Consider the following 19,907-nt stretch of genomic DNA (forward strand, 5'->3'; position numbering starts at 1 on the left):
GCAGAGAAGGATAAGATCAGCAGGGAAGACAGTAATCCTCAGGGAGGGAGAATGTGTGCAGGGAGATCTCACAGTATCACACAGCTCTGGGTGCATACAATGGAGTGTAGCCTGTATTGGGTCAGGAGCTCAGGGAACTGTGTATCCACGTGGCTTTGGCTTCGTTGGTAGTTTCCCGCTCAGCACCGGTGAAGAGGCTCCTCCAGGTAGTGCCGAAGAGGTCAGATCCGCAGCTGGGGGGGCTCACCTTGAGATGTATGTACAATATTAACGTTAAGCACTGAGACCGTCCTTCTGTGCAGCCACTGTAATGTCCAACAGCTCAGTGGGTTCAGTGCAGCAGCTGCTGGCTCTCTCTTCAGCGCGGCAACAGTTGGCCCTCTACTTAGTATGGCAACCGCTGGATCTCCTTTTAGTGTGGTAGCCGCTGGGCTTCTCCACAGTGTGGTAGCTGCTGACCCCCTCCTTAGCACAGCAGCCGCAGGACCTCTATTACAGTGCGGTAGCCTCTGGTCCTCCCTTTAGCGTGGCCTTCACTGGTCCCCTCCTAAGCGCGGTAATACCGGTCCTCCCCTCAGTGCGGCAGCAACAGGAATGGCTTTCAGGGGAATACCCAGTGCCTCTTTCGCCCCAGGCCACAGCACAGATCTCCCGGGGGTCAGTCCTCAATGCGGCTCCAAGTCGAGTCGTCCACCGCCGCCGGCGGTTACCACTCCGCTCACTTGGTAAGAATGGCTCCGCAGAGACGGCACTGTTCGGCCACAGGCGCCTTATACTCCAGCCGGTCTGCACGGTAGGTTCGTCACAGGCAGAGGGGGTTAACCAGAGCGGGTGAGAGCTCTCCAGTAGCCGCTGCGGATATATCACGCCAAACTGAGTTCAGCGTTCATGTAGGCCATCCAAGTTGAGGTCCGGACTCCGGGGGTTATACTGATGCCCCAGCGGTAATAGTACCCTCTAACGTATCCCCACAGTCAGGCAAGTACAGTTAGGAGTTTGAGAACCTCGATGTCCCGAATCCAAAGTGGATGGAGGTAGATCCGAAGCTACAGGGCAGGAGCTGTATTAAAAAGCAGCCATGCTGGATGGCCCGCCCATCGGAAGTCAAGTACGTCTCTTTTAATGAAGTGACTGATGGTAGTTCATCTGAATAGAAACCTCTCAGTCCTCCTGATGTTCCTATACATTCAAAGTTATTGCTATTTCAGTCTGCTTGGACAGATCTATATCACCCACATGTCCTTTTAGAGCCCCAACTCTTTGTTTAAGGAAGACTTGCTCCCAATAGAGTGTTATAAGAAAAAGAGAGAAGAAAAAAAAATCATAGCGTAAACCTGTTTTAATGGATAAAATTATACAAGTGGTGAAAATTAACCTCTCAAAAAATATGCAGAATAGACTCTTACCAATTTGTTGTGAGACAAAAGCCTCAATAACAGCAGAGGTTATACTGTAGATGTTAGAACCAGGATACACCAACCAGCAGGAATCTCAGCCCTGTCCACATATGATGGTAGTATGCTACAGCTGCTCCTCCACCAGCATGTTTCAACCATTACATGGTCTTTTTCAAGCCTTTTCATCTTTACTATTGTACCTTTGGGATGTCTTAAATTTCTCTTACGTCCTAGAGGATGCTGGGGACTCCAAAAGGACCATGGGGTATAGACGGGATCCGCAGGAGACATGGGCACACTATAAGACTTTGAATGGGTGTGAACTGGCTCCTCCCTCTATGCCCCTCCTCCAGACCTCAGTTAGATTCTGTGCCCAGAGAGACTGGACACACACTAGGAGAGCTCTCCTGAGTTTCTCTGAAAAGACTTTATGTTAGGTTTTTTATTTTCAGGGAGACCTGCTGGCTACAGGCTCCCTGCTTCGTGGGAGTGAGGGGAGAGAAGTCAGATCTACTTCTTCTGAGTTAAAGGCTCTGCTTCTTAGGCTACTGGACACCATTAGCTCCAGAGGGTTCGATCACTTGGTCCGCCTAGCTGCTTGTTCCAGGAGCCGCGCCGTCAACCCCCTCACAGCAGCCAGAAGAAAGAAGCCGGGTGAGTATATAGAAGAACAGAAGACTTCAGTAAGAGGTACAGCGCAGCGGTCGCACTGCGCGCCATGCTCCCACACATACTTCCAACGGCACTTACAGGGTGCAGGGCGCAGGGGGGGCGCCCTGGGCAGCATGTTACTGAAAGTCAGACTGGCTATAAAAGTTATATTATAAGTGCCTAGGCACTAAATATGAGCATCCGCCAGTATAAATATTCAAAATCGAGCGGGACGACAGCGCGCCGGGAGGGGGCGTGGCTTAACCCTCACAGCTTACCAGCGCCATTTTCTCTCTTCACAGACTTGCAGAGATGCTGACCCGGACCTCCACTTTCCTGATCAAGTGCAGGGAGCAAAACGGGGGGGGTGGCGGGGGCACAGTAATTTGGTGCTATTATAATAGCGCAGACATCATATATTCTTTCTCAGTATTATATGGGCGCTGGGGTGTGAGCTGGTAAACTCCCTCTGTGTATCTCTAACAGGCTTCCCTGTGGGTCTGTCCCCTATAGCCAGTGTGAGTGTGTGCGTGTCGGTACGGTGTGTCGACATGTCTGAGGCTGAGTGCTCTTCCCCGGAGGAAGTTACTGGGGGCGCAGAGAAGGATTCGGGAGTGACTCTGTCGGCACCGCCGACTGCTGATTGGGTAAATATGTTGAGTACATTGAATGCAAATGTGGCGTTATTGTCTAAAAGGCTGGATAAATCTGATTCTCAGACACAAACGTGGAGAAAATCCATGGAGGATGCCTTGTCCCAGGTACAGGTCCCCTCAGGGTCACAAAAGCATCCATTTACCCAAATAGCTAATACGGATACCGACACGGACTCTGACTCCAGTGTCGACTATAGTGAGGCCAGTTTACATCCAAAATTGGTTAAGAGTATTCAGTACATGATTGTGGCTATTAAAGATGTTTTACATATTTCTGAAGTACCTGCTGTCCCTGATACAAGGGTTTGTTTGTATAAGGGAAAGAATCCTGAGGTGATGTTTCCCCCCTCTCATGAACTGAACGCTCTATGTGAAAAGGCTTGGGAATCGCCTGACAAAAGGTGGCAGGTTCCCAAGAGAATTTTTATGGCATATCCTCTCCCCTCGGACGACAGGGAAAAGTGGGAGTCATCTCCAAATGTGGACAAAGCTCTGTCACGGCTGTCCAAGACGGTGGTGCTTCCGTCTCCCGACACTGCTGCCCTCAAGGACCCTGCGGATCGTAAGCAGGAAACGACATTAAAGGCCATTTATGTCACTACGGGTGCACTCCTCAGACCTGCCGTGGCGTCGGCATGGGTGAGTAGTGCTTTAGCTAAGTGGGCTGATAATTTGGCATCTGACATGGATACCCTGGATAGGGATAACATTCTTTTGACTCTCGGTTATATCAGGGACGATGCAGCTTTCCTAAAGGATGCGGCGAGGGATATTGGCCTCTTGGGATCAAGGGCCAATGCCATACCAGTCTCGGCCACGAGGGCGCTGTGGATTCATCAATGGAATGCTGATGCCGACTCCAAGAAAGCTATTTAAGCTGTCCCGTATAAAGGTAGTGTCTTGTTTGGTGATGGCCTCGCTGACCTGGTGTCTACCGCTACAGCGGGTAAGTCATCTTTTCTTCCTTATGTTCCAGCACAACAGAAAAAGGCACCCCATTATCAGATGCAGTCCTTTCGGCCTAATAAGTACAAAAAAGGAAGAGGCTCGTCCTTCCTTGCTTCAAAAGGTAGAGGAAGGGGAAAAAGGTCGCCTGCTGTGTCAGGCTCCCAGGACCAAAAGTCCTCCCCGGCATTTGCCAAGTCCACCGCATGACGCTGGGGCTCCCCTACGGGAGTCCGTGCCGGTGGGGGCGCGTCTCTGACTCTTCAGTCAGGTCTGGTTTCACTCGGGCCTAGATCCTTGGGTGTTAGACATAGTGTCCCAAGGGTACAAACTGGAGTTTCAGGAGGTGCCCCCTACCGATTTTTCAAATCAGCCTTGCCAGTTTCTATCCCAGAAAGGGAAGTAGTGAGTGCTGCGATACAAAAGCTGTGTCAACAGAGTGTCATTGTCCTGGTACCCCAGTCCCAACGGGGAGAAGGGTTTTATTCGAGCCTCTTTGTCGTGCCAAAGCCGGACGGCTCGGTTAGACCGATCCTGAACCTAAAATCCCTTAATCTGTATTTGAAAACTTTCAAGTTCAAGATGGAATCTCTTCGAGCAGTGATCTCCAGTCTAGAAGGGGTGATTTTATGGCGTCAGTCGACATAAAAGATGCCTACTTACACGTCCCGATATATCCTCCACATCAAGCTTTCCTGAGATTTGCGGTGCAGGATTATCATTACCAATTTCAGACGTTGCCGTTTGGGCTTTCCACGGCCCCCGAGGGTCTTCACCAAAGTGATGGCGGAAATGATGGTACTCCTACGCAAGCAATTATCCCGTATTTGGACGATCTCCTGATAAAGGCGAGATCAAAGGAGCAGTTGCTAAGAAATGTGGAACTCTCCCTGACGGTTCTGCAACATCATGGTTGGATTCTGAATTTGCCAAAGTCTCAGTTGATTCCGACAACTCGGCTGCCTTTCTTGGGCATGATCCTGGACACGGAACTGCAGAGAGTGTTTCTTCCAGTAGAAAAAGCTCTGGAAATCCAATGCATGGTCAAGGAGATTCTGAAACCGGCAAGAGTGTCGATTCATCAATGCACTCGAGTGCTAGGGAAAATGGTTGCGGCTTACGAAGCCATTCCGTTTGGCAGGTTTCATGCCCGGGTGTTTCAGTGGGACCTGCTGGACACATGGTCTGGGTCTCACCTGCACATGCACCGGAAAATAAGTCTGTCTTCCAGGACCAGAATATCTCTCCTGTGGTGGCTGCAAAGTTCTCACCTTCTAGAGGGACGCAGGTTCGGGATCCAGGATTGGATCCTGCTGACCACGGATGCAAGTCTCCGAGGCTGGGGAGCAGTCACACAAGGAAGAAGTTTCCATGGAAAATGGTCAAGCCAGGAAACTTGTCTCCACATAAACGTTCTGGAATTAAGAGCCATTTACAACGGCCTTCTGCAAGCGGAACTCCTTCTTCGAGGTCTACCTGTCCTGATTCAGTCGGACAACGTAACAGCGGTGGCGTACGTAAACCGCCAGGGCGGAACAAAGAGCAGAGCGGCGATGATGGAGGCCACAAGAGTTCTTCGATGGGCGGAAAAGTACGTGAGCGCTCTGTCAGCAGTCTTCCTTCTGGGCGTGGACAACTGGGAAGCAGACTTCCTCAGCAGACACGATCTTCATCCAGGAGAGTGGGCTCTTCATCAAGAGGTATTTGCAGAAGTGACAAGGCGTTGGGGAATTCCTCAAATAGACATGATGGCGTCTCGCCTCTAAAAGAAGCTTCCGAGGTATTGTTCCAGGTCGAGGGACCCCCAAGCCAGTGCAGTGGACACCCTGGTAACTCCGTGGGTGTTTCAGTCGGTATATGTGTTCCCTCCACTTCCTCTCATTCCAAAAGTGTTGAGGATCATAAGACGAACGAGGGTTCCGGCAGTACTCGTCGTTCCAGATTGGCCACGGAGGGCCTGGTATCCGGATCTTCAGGAATTGCTCATAGAAGATCCTTGGCCGCTTCCTCTCAGAGAGGACCTGTTACTGCAGGGGCCATGCGTATTTCAAGACTTACCGCGGCTGCGTTTGACGGCGTGGAGGTTGAACGCCAAAGCCTAGCTCGAAAGGGTATTCCCAGGGAAGTCATCCCCACTCTCCTTAAGGCTAGAAAGGAGGTCATGGCGAAGCATTATCACCGTATTTGGAGAAAATATGTGTCGTGGTGCGAAGCCAAGAAAGCTCCTACTGAAAAGTTTCAGCTGGGTCGTTTCCTCCATTTTTTGCAGGCAGGCGTGGATGCAGGCCTGAAATTGGGTTCCATCAAAGTGCAGATTTCGGCTTTATCTATTTTCTTTCAAAAAGAATTGGCCGCCCTTCCTGAAGTTCAGACTTTCGTGAAGGGAGTGCTGCATATCCATCCTCCATTTGTGCCACCCGTGGCACCGTGGGATCTTGACGTGGTGTTACAATTTCTTATGTCTCACTGATTTGAACCTTTGTGAAAGGTGGAGTTGAAATTTCTCACTTGGAAGGTGGTCATGCTTTTGGCCTTGGCGTCCGCCAGACGGGTGTCGGAATTGGCAGTTTTGTCTCACAAGAGCCCATATTTGATTTTCCATGTGGATAGAGCGGAATTGAGGACTCGTCAACAATTTCTGCCGTAGGTGGTTTCTTCGTTTCACATAAATCAACCTATTGTGGTGCTTGTGGCTACGGAGGCCGTGACGGTGCCAAAATCTCTTGATGTTGTAAGAGCTTTGAAAATTTATGTCACCAGAACGGCTCTTGTTAGGAAAACGGAGGCTCTGTTTGTCCTGTATGCTTCCAACAAGATTGGAAATCCTGCTTCCAAGCAGGATTGCCGTTGCCGAAGTCAGTGAAGGCCCATTCTACCAGAAAGGTGGGCTCATCTTGGGCGGCTGCCCGAGGGATCTCGGCACTTCAACTTTGCCGAGCAGCTACGTGGTCGGGTTCAAACACTTTTGCTAAGTTCTACAAGTTTGATACCCTGGCTGATGAGGACCTCATGTTTGCTCAATCGGTGCTGCAGAGTCGTCTGCACTCTCCCGCCCAGTCTGGAGCTTTGGTATAGACCCCATGGTCCTTTTGGAGTCCCCAGCATCCTCTAGGACGTAAGAGAAAATAGGATTTTAATACCTACCGGTAAATCCTTTTCTCCTAGTCCGTAGAGGATGCTGGGCGCCCATCCCAGTGCGGACTGTTACTTGCAGTTGTATTGTTAGTTGTTGTTTTCGGTTATACGAAGGTTGTGTATCGGTTATGTTCAGCTTGTTGCTGTCTTTCGTTCATACTGTTATCTGCTATTCCTGGTAATCCAGTTTTACGGTGTGTTGTGTATGCGTCTCACCCTTAGTTTAACAAAAATCCTTTTCCTTGAAATGTCCGTCTCCCTGGGCACAGTTCCTATAACTGAGGTCTGGAGGAGGGGCATAGAGGGAGGAGCCAGATCACACCCATTCAAAGTCTTATAGTGTGCCCATGTCTCCTGCGGATCCCGTCTATACCCGATGGTCCTTTTGGAGTCCCCAGCATCCTCTACGGACTAGGAGAAAAGGATTTACCGGTAGGTATTAAAATCCTATTTTTTTCTACTCACTAGTGTTTTTTTTCTTTCTGTAAGTGGTTTGTGCATCCATGTGGGCCTTTTTCTTTCTTCTATACTGTTATACTTTTTTGATTGGATATTTTGATATTTGATTGGATATTGTGATATTTGATTAGATATTGTTATTGGTGGATTCTCGGTAATGTCTGTGTTTTCATCATGAGGAGGTATATGATAAGTAAGTATCGGAAAAAGTGTTTGGAGACTGTAGATGTGTGTTATGTTGGAACTCTCTAGAAATAATATCACTGACACTGATGAGATGGGTCAGAGCTCATATTAACTGTCATTAAATACCAATGTGATTACATAATTTTTTTATCATCAGTCGATTTTATTATGTAGGCACTTTTGCGTATTGGTGCTTTGCTTACAGTAGGCAAAGAGCAGAAAGCCTAACTAAAATGCATCCCATTAAAACTCATAGCAATAATTTTGCTCTATAAATATATGCTATTTGGCGGAATTCCATGTACACAAACCAATGCACACAGCACTACCCCTGAGCACATGGAAGGAACAAGCAGTTTTTACTTGGAAAAAAATGATGCACAGTGCCCCCAAAAATAAGGTACATTCTCCCAAATCTATGTGTTTTCCAGCTCTTAAGTCTTCTTTAAATGAAACTCCTGCTACTGTACATAATCACTTTTGGCCAAGCCACATTTGTCTAGGAACACCTCTAATTCACAAAGTTCCTCCCGTTTGAAGATGCAAAATATAGAATTCTTAATGATGTGGTTCCATGTCCTGAGAGTTCATAGTTTTGTTTATGTACAGTAAGTATGCTTTTCTGTATGCTAAACCAATATAAATGAACCACATGCAGTATGTGATTTTGTCTACAGGGAGCAACTCTCAAGCAATTGGTGAGGGAGCCCACTCGCAAAGACTCAATATTAGATTTAATTCTCACAAATGGTGACAGGATATCAGACATGTCATGTGGGTGAGCACCTGGGAACCAGTGATCATCAAGCAGTATAGTTTAGTATAAAGACAGGATCCAACTCCTGTCACACAAAAACAAAGGTGTTGGATTTTAGGAATGCTGAGTGATTCATTGGCAGACTGGAGGGACTTGGAAGGAGTGCAGGAGAGGTGGGAAAAACTGAAAAGTGCGATACTAAGGGCAACAGACCTTTGTATCAAAAGGGTTAGGAAAAGCACCAGGAAAAGGAAGCCAGAGTGGTTCACAAAAGAAGTATCAACTAGTGTGAAAGCAAAAAAAGATGGCTTTTAGGAAATACAAACAGACTCAAAATAATAACGACAAAGAGGTGTATCTTGACAGACAGAAGGATGCTAAGAAAGTGATCAGACATGCAAAGGCAGAAGCTGAGGAGAAAATGGCCCAGTCAGTAGATAAAGGGGACACAACTTTTTTTAAGTATATAAATAAAAGGAGAAAATCAAATGGATGAATAATAAGACTTAAGACAGAGCGTGAGAATTTGGTGGAGGGAGACAAGGCAATAGCAGATCACCTAAATCATTATTTTTGCTCAGCATTTACTACAGAAGGAGAAGGGAAGGGGCTACAGTTAAGCTGCAAGGACATTCTTAAAAATAAGGTAGATGAAACTACATTTACAGAGAAGGTCCTAACAGAACTTTCAAACCTAAAAGTGGATAAATCAATGGGGCCAGATGGGATACACCCAAGGATACTAAAAGAGCTAAAAGATGTGCTGGTGGCACCATTAATATAATTATTTAACCAGTCACTAAATACAGGACTGGAAAAGAGCGAATGTAGTTCCACTGTACAAAAGTGGAAGCAAGAAAGAAGCAAGTAACCATAGACCAGTAAGCCTTACATCAGTAGTAGGAAAAGTAATGGAAAAACAATAAAAGAAAGAGTTGTGGAATATCTTAAATCAAACAACTTACAGGATCCAAAACAGCATGGATTTACTGGTGGGAGTTCATACCAAACAAATCTTACTGACTTTTTTGACTCTGTGATGAAAATAATAGATTAAGGGGGAGCTGTAGATGTAGCATATCTAGACTTTAGTAAGGCATTTGACACTGTCCCACATCGCAGACTGCTAAATAAACTTGAAAGTGTGGGGGTGGATTATAAAACAGTTAAATGGATAAGAACCTGGGTGCAGGATAGGAAACAGACAGTTGTAGTAAATGGAATGCAATCTTTGGAAGGAAATGTTACCAGTGGAGTACCCCAGGGATCTGTACTTGGACCAGTTCTCTTTAATATCTTTGTTGGTGACATTGCAAATGGTATTAAAGGGAAAGTATGCCTTTTTGCAGATGATACAAAGATTTGCAACAGGGTAGACACACCCGGAGGGGTAAAACAAATGATTGATGACCTAGCTAGGCTTGAGAAATGGTCAAGAATATGGCAACTACAGTTTAATGCTAAAAAATGCTAAATCATGCACTTGGGTCTCAAAAACCCAAAGGCTAAATATAGTATCAAGGGTACTATAATGGAAACTACTGAGGATAAAAGGGATTTAGGAGTCACTATTTCAAGTGACTTAAAGGCAGGAAAGCAATGCAACAAAGCAATGAGAAAGGCAAGTCAGATGCTTGGTTGCATAGCGAGAGGAATTACTAGCAGGAAAAAAGAAGTAATAATGCCACTGAATAGGTTATTGGTACGGCCTCATCTTGGATACTGTGTCCAGTTCTGTAGACCATATCTCCAGAAGGATATAAAAACATTAGAGAGTGTACAAAGAAGGGCAACTAAAATGGTGCATGGCCTACATCACAAAACTTACCCGGAAAGGCTAAAAGATCTTAACATGTATAGTTTGTAGGAAAGAAGGGAAAGGGGGGACATGATAGAAACTTTCAAATATACCAAGGGTTTTAACAAAATTCAGGAGGGAAACATTCTTCAAAGGAAGAGGAGTATTAGAACTCGAGGACATACACTGAAACTGGAGGGAGGCAGGTTCAGGGGCAATTTAAGGAAAAATTACTTCACAGAAAGGGTAGTGGACAAGTGGAATAGCCTCCCATCAGAGGTGGTAGAGGCTAAGACTGTAGAACAAAGCATATGAATATCCTTACAAAGAATTAAGGATCAAAAAGGGTTGAGATTGCCCAAAGGATAAAAAAGGGGCAGACTAGATGGGCCAAGTGGTTCTTATCTGCCGTCAAATTCAATGTTTCTATGGTTGTCATTTAAAATATTTACCATTGTTACAGGTTCGTCAGATTCTGGATCTGGTGGGGAGTAAAGGAGAGGAGGTTGCTGAGTGTATCATATATATACTTCAGAAAGTGCCTGAAGCTTATTTTGATTTGAAATCTTGGTTGAAAGAAATCGATTTTCAAGCGTCAGAACAAATGAAGACTATACATATTGCAAACAATGACCCTGGTATGAATACCTTATTTCTTTACTAGCCAAAGTAAACTTATCATCTATAGATACGCTTCTTAGTATGTACTGCGAGGCCGCTGAAACTGGGCTGTGATTTTTATTTTTAGCATATCGGATCAACAAAGTAATACAAGAAATTTGTTGCAGCTTGCTTGGTTTTATACTCTACAGCAACGGTTCCCAACCTTTTTTCTCTCGCGTACCACTTGATTAGGCTTTTCATTTTTGAGTACCCTCTCATAAATCCCCCCTCCTCCCCCATCTGTCCCAGGGCACCCTATATTACTTTTTTATTTATGTGGTATCACAAAGTTCCTTAGCACCGTCCATAGGAAACAACAAACAAAAAACACATTAATGGGTTACAGACTACAGTAGTTGCACAGTGTATGGATGCCTTATGTTTCTCTTACGTCCAAGAGGATGCTGAGGTCCACATTAGTACCATGGGGTATAGACGGGTCCCTTGGGAGCCATGGGCACTTTAATAGTTTAATAGTGTGGGCTGGCTCCTCCCTCTATGCCCCTCTACCAGACTCAGTTTAGAAAATGTGCCCGGTGGAGCCGGTCACAGCTAGGGAAACTCCTAGGAGTTTTTCTAGTTTTATTATTTTTTAAAAGAGTTAGGTACAGGGAGGTTGCTGGCAACAACCTCCCTGCTTCGTGGGACTTAGGGGGGTAGTATCTCCGCTGACAGGACACTGAGCTCCTGAGGGTGCTGATCGCTAGCCCACGAGGCGACCGCTCACTCCCGCAGCATGCCGCCACCCCTTAACAGAGCCAGAAGATGGAGTGGTGAGTATGACGCCGTGGCCCCGGTAAGCGGGTCACCGGCGTGACATGGTGGCACAAGGGTAGGAGCGCAGCACTGACAGGCTGCACTCTGGAGGACTCAGCGGTACTATAATGCGGCGCTGTGAGGGGCGCCCTGGGCCAACGCAATACCCTACACTGGTCAAGTATAACTTACAAGGTCTAACCCACTGTTTGCTGTAGATTTACCTCAGGCCAGTATAATCTCTAAGTGCGGGAAGAGGCACCATTACAGGGGGCGGAGCTTCTTCCTCAGAGCGGATCCAGCACTCACCAGCGCCATTTTCTCCCTGCAGATCACAATGAAGAGACGCTGACAGGGAGCGCTGCCCTCCACATAACTCCAGCATACCTCTGCGGTACCAGGGTGTTATAGACGGGTGGGGGTGGGGGTGGGGGTGAGATATTAACTGTTTAATCTATTAAGGGTATTCAGGAAGTGCCGGCTGTTTACTGAATAAACTGCCTACTGGGGTGCTGTGAGGCTGGCTCCTTATACTCTGTGACTCTCTGAAGGTACTCTGGGGGAAACTGTGTCTGCATTTTCCTGTGTGTGTGTGTGTGTGTGTGTGTGTGTGTGTGTGTGTGTGTGTGTGTGTGTGTGTGTGTGTGTGTGTGTATAGCTCACATAAACATGTCTAAGAACTCTGTATCCTGTGTTGTAGAGTGTGTATCTTCGCCTGAAGAGTCTATTCCTTGTACTCAGGACTGTAATATACTGTCTCAGCCTTCTGAATCCGAGCCCCCATGGGTGGATATTCTATTAGGGGAATGATATCCCAGATTTCATCTCGGATAGCTCAAAATGAGACTGACACACAGGTTTTGAAAAAGTCTGTTGAAGTTTTGTCGTATTCAGCTCCCACTACCTCTTCAAAGACCCCAATTAATTACCCTAAGAAGCGTGCTCTTGCCCAGATAATGCAAGTTGACACGGATAATGACTCTGATACAGGGGACGGTGGTGGGGATATGCTGGGGGGAGATGCATACCTTGCTAAAGGGGTGCATCTTATGATTGAGGCTATTAGGGACATTTTGCACATTACTGATAAGGTACCTGAGCCTACAGAGGAGACTTACTTTACTGATACTAAGAAATCCTCTTTCTCTTACGTCCTAGAGGTTGCTGGGGTCCACATTAGTACCATGGGGTATAGACGGGTCCACCAGGAGCCATGGGCACTTTAAGAGTTTAACAGTGTGGGCTGGCTCCTCCTTCTATGCCCCTCCTACCAGACTCAGTTTAGAAAATGTGCCCGGAGGAGCCGGTCACAGCTAGGGGAGCTAGGAGTTTTTCTAGTTTTGTTGTTTTTATTAGAGTTAGGCACAGAGAGGCTGCTGGCAACAGCCTCCCTGCTTCGTGGGACTTAGGGGGGGAGTAGTGTCCGCCCTGAGGGGTTTTGAGCCACTGTCTCCGCTGACAGGACATTAGCTCCTGAGGGCGATGATCGTTAGCCGCCCCAGGCGACCACTCCCGCAGCATGCCGCCACCCCCTAACAGAGCCAGAAGAATTCCGGTGGCGAGTGAGTCACCGGCCCCCTCAGCAAGCGGGGAGCCGGTGTGAAGATGGCGGCAACAGGGTGGGAGCGCAGTATTAACTGCGCTCCGGAGGCTCAGCGGTACATAGTGCGGCGCTGTGAGGGGCGCCCTAAGCCAGCCGATGCCCTACACTGGTCAGCAAGTCTGTCAGGGACCTCGGTTTCACTGCCAGCAGAAATCCTCAGGCCAGTATAAAGAATTGAAGAGCGGGAAGCAGCGCCATGTTCAGGGGGCGGAGCTTCTCCTCAGAGCGGACCCAGCAGCGTTCAGCGCCATTTTCCTGCCTGCAGATCCAACTACAGAGACGCTGACAGGGAGTGCTGTCCCTCCACGCAACTCTAGCTATCCTGTGCTGTACCAGGGGGTTGTAGAAGGGGGGGTAAGGCTGTGTAATTACTGTGTAGTCTATTAGGGTACACAGTCAGCACCAGGTAGTTGTATTATATCTACCTAGGGAAGCGCTGTGTGTGCTGGCTCCAAGCTCTGTGTTTCTCTGTGGCATACTTGGGGCGAAACTGTGTCTGACATTTTCCTGTGTGAGTGTGGGTGTATGTTTTCTCACATAGCCATGTCCAGGGACTCTGTGTCTTATGCTGCAGAGGACGTTTCCTCTCCAGAGGGATCCATTCCATGTACCCAGGAATGTACCGCCTTGTCTCAGATTCCTATTACTGAGCCAGAATGGCTGACTTCTATTAAGGGAATGATCTCTCAGATCTCTACTAGGGTAGTTCATACTGAGACTGAAACTCATGTAGGTGAAGAATAGGGCTTCTTCGTAGACGGAGTAGCTGAGGGAAGAAAAGGTGACTTACCTGCGGTTGCCGTGGAAATCCACGCATCCAACGCTTCCCCAAATAGAGCCTGACCTGTGAAGGGTAGGTTCTCCACACTTCTCCTGGATTCCGCATCTGCAGACCATTGGCGTAGCCAGAGTCCCCTGCGAGCTGAGACAGCCATGGAAGATATCCTTGCATTCAGCGTACCCAGGTCCTTCATGCACTCCACCATGAAACCCGCAGAATCCTGTATTTTACACAAAAAACAGTTCAATGTCACTTCTATCCATAGAATCCAAGTCTTCTCCATCCAGGAGAGTGGGGCCTCCATCCGGGGGTGTTCATGGAGGTGACAAATCTTTGGGGTGTACCTCAAATAGACATGATGGCCTCCCGTCTCAACAAAAAGCTTTGGAGGTACTGTTCCAAGTCAAGAGACCCGCAAGCAGTGGCGGTGGACGCCCTGGTGACTCTGTGGGTGTTCCAGTCAGTGTACGTGTTTCCTCCACTTGCACTCATTCCAAGGATTCTAAAGCTCATAAGGAGAACAAGAGTTCAGGCAATCCTCATTGCTCCGGACTGGCCAAGAAGGGCTTGGTACGCGGATCTTCTGGATCTACTGCTGGACGATCCGAGGCCTCTTCCTCTTCGGGAGGACCTGTTGCAACAGGGGCTGTTCGCTTATCAAGACTTACCGCGGCTACATTTGAAGGCATGGAGGTTGAACGCCAGATATTAGATCGGAAGGGCATTCCGACCAAGGTTATTCCTACCCTGATACAGGTTAGGAAAGAAGTAACGTCTAAACATTACCATCGCATTTGGAAAAAATATGTGTCTTGGTGTGAAACCAAGAAGTTTCCTACGGTGGAGTTTCAACTTGGGCGGTTTCTCCTCTTCCTGCAAGCCATTGTTGATATGGCCTGCGTTTGGGATCCATTAAGGTCCAGATTTCGGCCTTGTCCATTTTCTTCCAGAAACAACTGGCTTCCCTCCCTGAGGTTCAGACTTTCTTGAAAGGGGTTCTACACATCCAGCCTCCCTTTTTGCCTTCTACGGCACCCTGGAATCTTAACATAGTGTTACAGTTCCTCCAATCGGATTGGTTCGAGCCTCTACAGGAGGTTGAGGTCAAGTTTCTCACGTGGAAGGCTGTCACATTGTTGGCCTTAGCTACTGCTAGGCGTGTGTCTGAATTGGGGGCTTTGTCCTGCAAGAGCCCCTACTTAATTTTCCATGAAGATAGAGCTGAGCTCAGGACGCGTCAGCAGTTTCTTCCAAAGGTTGTGACGGCTTTTCATATCAACCAACCTATTGTGGTGCCAGTGGCTACTGACTCCTCAATTCCCTCATAGTCCCTGGATGTTGTGAGGGCTTTGAAGATTTATGTGAAGAGAACCTCTCGTCACAGAAGATCGGACTCTCTGTTTGTCCTGTATGATCCCAAGAAACTTGGGTGTCCAGCTTCTAAGCAGACTATTTCTCGCTGGATCAGGTTCACTATCCAGCATGCATATTCTACGGCAGGATTGCCGTGTCCAAAATCGGTTAAGGCCCACTCTACTCGTAAGGTGGGTTCTTCCTGGGCAACTGCCCGGGGTGTCTCGGCTTTACAACTTTGCCAAGCGGCTGCTTGGTCAGGGTCGAACATGTTCGCTAAGTTCTACAAGTTCGATACTTTGGCCTCTGAGGACCTTAAGTTTGGTCAATCAGTTCTGCAGGAGCCTCCGCGCTCTCCCTCCCGTTCTGGGAGCTTTGGTACATCCCCATGGTACTAATGTGGACCCCAGCATCTTCTAGGACATAAGAGAAAATAGGATTTTAATTACCTACCGGTAAATCCTTTTCTCGTAGTCCGTAGAGGATGCTGGGCGCCAGCCCAGCGCTTCGTGTTCCTGCAGGGATTCTTTAGTTCAGTACTGCTTTGCTCTTAGTTAAGTACTGTTTTTTCTTACTTGGTTAAGTAATATTGTTCAACCATTGCTGCGTTTTCAAGCTGATTAGCTTGGTTTGCCTTGTAAATGTGAGCTGGTGTGAATCTCGCCATTATCTGCAGGGGCAAACGCAGGATCTAGCAAGGGGGGTTTCCGTGGGTGGGTGTGTATGTATATGTGCATGTATGTGTAATATATATATATATATATATATATATATATATACATACATACACATATATATACATATATATACACACACACATAAATATATATGGAGACAGAACGGCACTCATAGAGACTGGTAAACCATAGAAAATCGGCACAGGACGCTGTAGCTGTTTGTCGACATTTCAGAGTCTACAGTAACTCTGAAACGTTGTCAAACAGCTACAGTGTCCTGTACCGATTTACTATGGTTTACCGGTCTCTATGAGTGCCGTTCTGTCTCCATACATATTATCTGACTCTGCAGTATTAGTCAGGAGTGCCATTCATTATATATATATATATATATATATATCCACAGAAGAAGCCGCTTCTCACTTTCATTTGTATTGAATGCCGGTGCTCGGTCAGTGTAATAATATAGAAAAGTTCCAAGAATAACCACCAGAGGGATTATACCCAGATAAACCAGCACACTGCTTGATTGAAAAAAAGTGCTTTTTACTGTTTGTAGAATGAAACAGAAATTTTGAAAGGTAGCAAGCATATGGCACACATGTTGATGGTAGCATATAGAATAAATCAATTGATACTTAACATTCCGACAGCTGTTTCGACTATCTTCTTCATAGGAATGAATAAGGTGTCATAGTGCTGAACACTGCACACCGCAGTGTCAGTTTCCAAAGTGACATGTGCAGATTGTCCGGGACATATAGTCCCGGACAATCTGCACTCCATCCATACATAAATAAATACCCAGGTGTCGGCTAGAATACAGTTCAGCTATGCGGGTGGCACTCTCGGGACGTAATTTACAGCAAAATAAATCCAGTAGACGGCGGTGCTTACTCCAACGTTTCAGTTTATTTTCAAACCGTTTTCATACAAAAAAACAACCATACATGTTCTTACCTTTATAGGATAACACCCAGTGATCTCTGACGTCATCGTGAGTGGACGGCGTTTGCAGGGACAGCGGCATAGAGATCACTGGATGTTAGCCTATAGAGGTAAGAACATGTATGGTTGTTTTTTTGTATCTTTGAAAACAGTTTGAAAATAGTAAGCACCGCCGTCTACTGGATCTATTTTGCTGCAGATTAAGTCACGATAGTGCCAGTCGCATATCTGAACTGCATATGTGTGTGTGTGTGTGTGTGTGTGTGTGTGTGTGTGTGTGTATATATATATATATATATATATATAAAACACACACATAAACATACACAAACATATAATGAAACACACATACATACATACATACATACATACGTACGTACGTACAGTACATACACAGGCACAAACAAACCCACATACATACTGTACATACCATACAAATACACACAGAAACAAAGATTTAACACTTACATACTGTATACAGTACACAGTGGGCTGGGAGCAGAGGAGCGGACGTGTGAGGAGGGAAGGAGCCCCCGGCCCCCGTGACTGTTAGCAGAGAGCTGCATACTTAGCTCTCTGTGTTTGCTGCAGCTCCGCACCCGCGATCGCGGTCGCGACTATTTTGCTGAGACGGAGACACAGCTGTCTCCGTCTCAAAAAGAAAACTTGGCTCATCAGGGGGGGTTTCCAGGTACTCGGAAACCCCCCCTGCGTGCGCCACTGATATGTTTAAAATCCTTCTCTCGAAGTTGTCCGTCTCCTCGGGCACAGTTTCTAGACACCTCATTTTTTCTCTCTCTCTCTTTCTCTCTCACGCATCTATTTCCCCATTCTTTTTCTCTCAAATCTGTCTCTTTTCTCTGTTTCTCTCATACACATATCTGTTCCCCTCCCTCATCTCTGTTCCCCTGCACCATCTCTCTCTCTTCTCTATTGCCCTCCCCTCTTTCATCTCTGTCCTTCATCTTTCTCTTATCCCCCTCCCCCGATATGAGATCAGGGGATGGGGTGGGGTTATTGACTCTGAAAAGAGAATACAGTCCAGTGCTTCCAAACAGCGTGTGGGAAGAAGATGCTGTTTGTCTGGGAATCAGTAGAAACTGTAAGGGGAGGTAGGGACTTGTGACATTTAGTAGGATTAAATAATAGATGAGGTTTCAGATGCAGGACAATTATTGTTTGAATGGTGGTGTTAGTTATCTACATATATAAATGTATTTACATTTTTTATGTTGAAATTCCAGCAAGCAACCCTTTATTAGGATGTCAATTAATGTATATACAGTTTTAGCTATATAACTTTGGCTAATATTGATACATACCGAAACTGATATCAAGTGGATATGTAAAGGTGAAAAGCCCATCCCTAATTCATACTATGAAAACCAAAAGACTTTATACACTGGGTGGGAGACAGATCAGACTTTGGTGCATTTATGGATAAGCTAAACTTGGCCAAAGTCAGCAGAATCAGACCTTAGGGGGAGATGTACTAAGCAGTGAAAAGGGTGAAAAAGTGAGCCAGTGGAAAAGTTGCCCATGGCATCCGAGTAGCTGCTACATATAGTTTTATAGTATGCAAATGATAAATGTTACTTTAATGCTGATTGTTTGCCATGGGCAACTTCTCCACTGGCTCACTTCTCCACTCTTTTCACTGCTTAATCTCCCCCTTGGTGATTGGTTAATGGCCCTCATTCCGAGTCGTTCGCTCTGTATTTTTCATCGCATCGCAGTGAAATTCCGCATAGTGCGCATGCGCAATATTCGCACTGCGACTGCGCCAAGTATCTTTGCTATGAAGATAGTATTTTTACTCACGGCTTTTTCCTCGCTCCGGCGATCGTAATGTGATTGACAGGAAATGGGTGTTACCGGGCGGAAACACGGCGTTTTATGGGCGTGTGGCTGAAAACGCTACCGTTTCCGGAAAAAACGCAGGAGTGGCCGGAGAAACGGGGGAGTGGTTGGGCGAACGCTGGGTGTGTTTGTGACGTCAAACCAGGAACGACAAGCACTGAACTGATCGCACTGGCAGAGTAAGTGTGGAGCTACTCTAAAACTGCTAAGTAGTTTGTGATCGCAATATTGCGAATACATCGGTCGCAATTTTAAGATGCTAAGATACACTCCCAGTAGGCGTAGGCTTAGCGTGTGTAACTCTGCTAAATTCGCCTTGCGACCGATCAACTCGGAATGAGGGCCAATATGTCACATTCGAACATGGCAACAGCATGTCTTCTAAGCCTGGGGTTCCCAAACTTTTTTTCACCCTGAACCATTTTCTTTGTATGTGTGCATATAGTAGGATCTGGTCTGAAGATCGACAGTGTCTAGGTCGACAGTAGGGTCGACAGGGTTTCTAGGCCGACAGGTCAAAAGGTCGACATGAGTTTAAAAAAAAAATAAATCTTTTTTTTGAACTTTTTCATACTTAACGATCCACGCGGACTACGATTGGGAATAGTAACCTGTGTCGAGCACAGCGGTAGCGGAGCGAAGGCACCATGCCCGAAGCATGGCGAACGAAGCGTGCACTAATTGGGGTTCTCGTCACTATACAGAGAAAACGACACCAAAAAAACATGACAAACTCATGTCGACCTTTTGACCTGTCGACCTACAAACCCTGTCGACCTTCAAACCCTGTCGACCAAGTGACTGTCGACCTATAGTAGTCAACCTAAACATTGTCGACCTAGACACTGTCGATCTAATGATCCACACCCGTATATAGTACCTTCACATTTAACACTGGTTTGAATCACCCATTTGACTTTTATGGGAAATAATTGAATTTCTGTTTCTATGTGGCAAATCTATAGCTGAACAAAGACTCTAAAATGCCCCCATGTGACTTCCATCCTTCTCCCCTCTCTGCCCCAGTAAGACTGCACCACACAATACATCATACACAAGCCACGATCAACACACACTACAAATAGTCGTTGAACTTATGTTTATATAGTCAAGCTTGTACACAGCAAGAATTTCTCCAGTGTATTGTCCAGCATTTTGAAAGCGGTATCTGGGTGGCAAGTTACAGCACAATAGATTTACACTGGAAATTTAGTAAAAAGAAAATGTAAAATTCCAAGGGTACAGGGTCAGAAAAACCTGAATTAGGACAATTAACAACACG

General features: G+C 46.5%; 1 protein-coding gene across 6 annotated transcripts in view; it reads left to right on the forward strand.

Annotated features, from left to right (window-relative positions):
• NOD1 (nucleotide binding oligomerization domain containing 1) overlaps nt 1-19,907 on the forward strand; it is a 175,566-nt gene that overhangs the window by 57,277 nt on the left and 98,382 nt on the right. For 5 of the 6 annotated variants that reach the window (XM_063922337.1, XM_063922338.1, XM_063922335.1 and 2 more), the window contains exon 3: nt 10,448-10,622. The exons of the other annotated variant lie outside the window; for it this stretch is intronic. In XM_063922337.1, coding sequence (XP_063778407.1) covers nt 10,448-10,622 — 175 coding nt within the window. The remainder of the gene's footprint in view (nt 1-10,447; nt 10,623-19,907) is intronic. 6 annotated transcript variants of the gene reach the window in all.

This window comes from Pseudophryne corroboree, chromosome 5 (assembly GCF_028390025.1).
Source record: "Pseudophryne corroboree isolate aPseCor3 chromosome 5, aPseCor3.hap2, whole genome shotgun sequence".
Lineage (NCBI taxonomy): Eukaryota > Metazoa > Chordata > Amphibia > Anura > Myobatrachidae > Pseudophryne > Pseudophryne corroboree.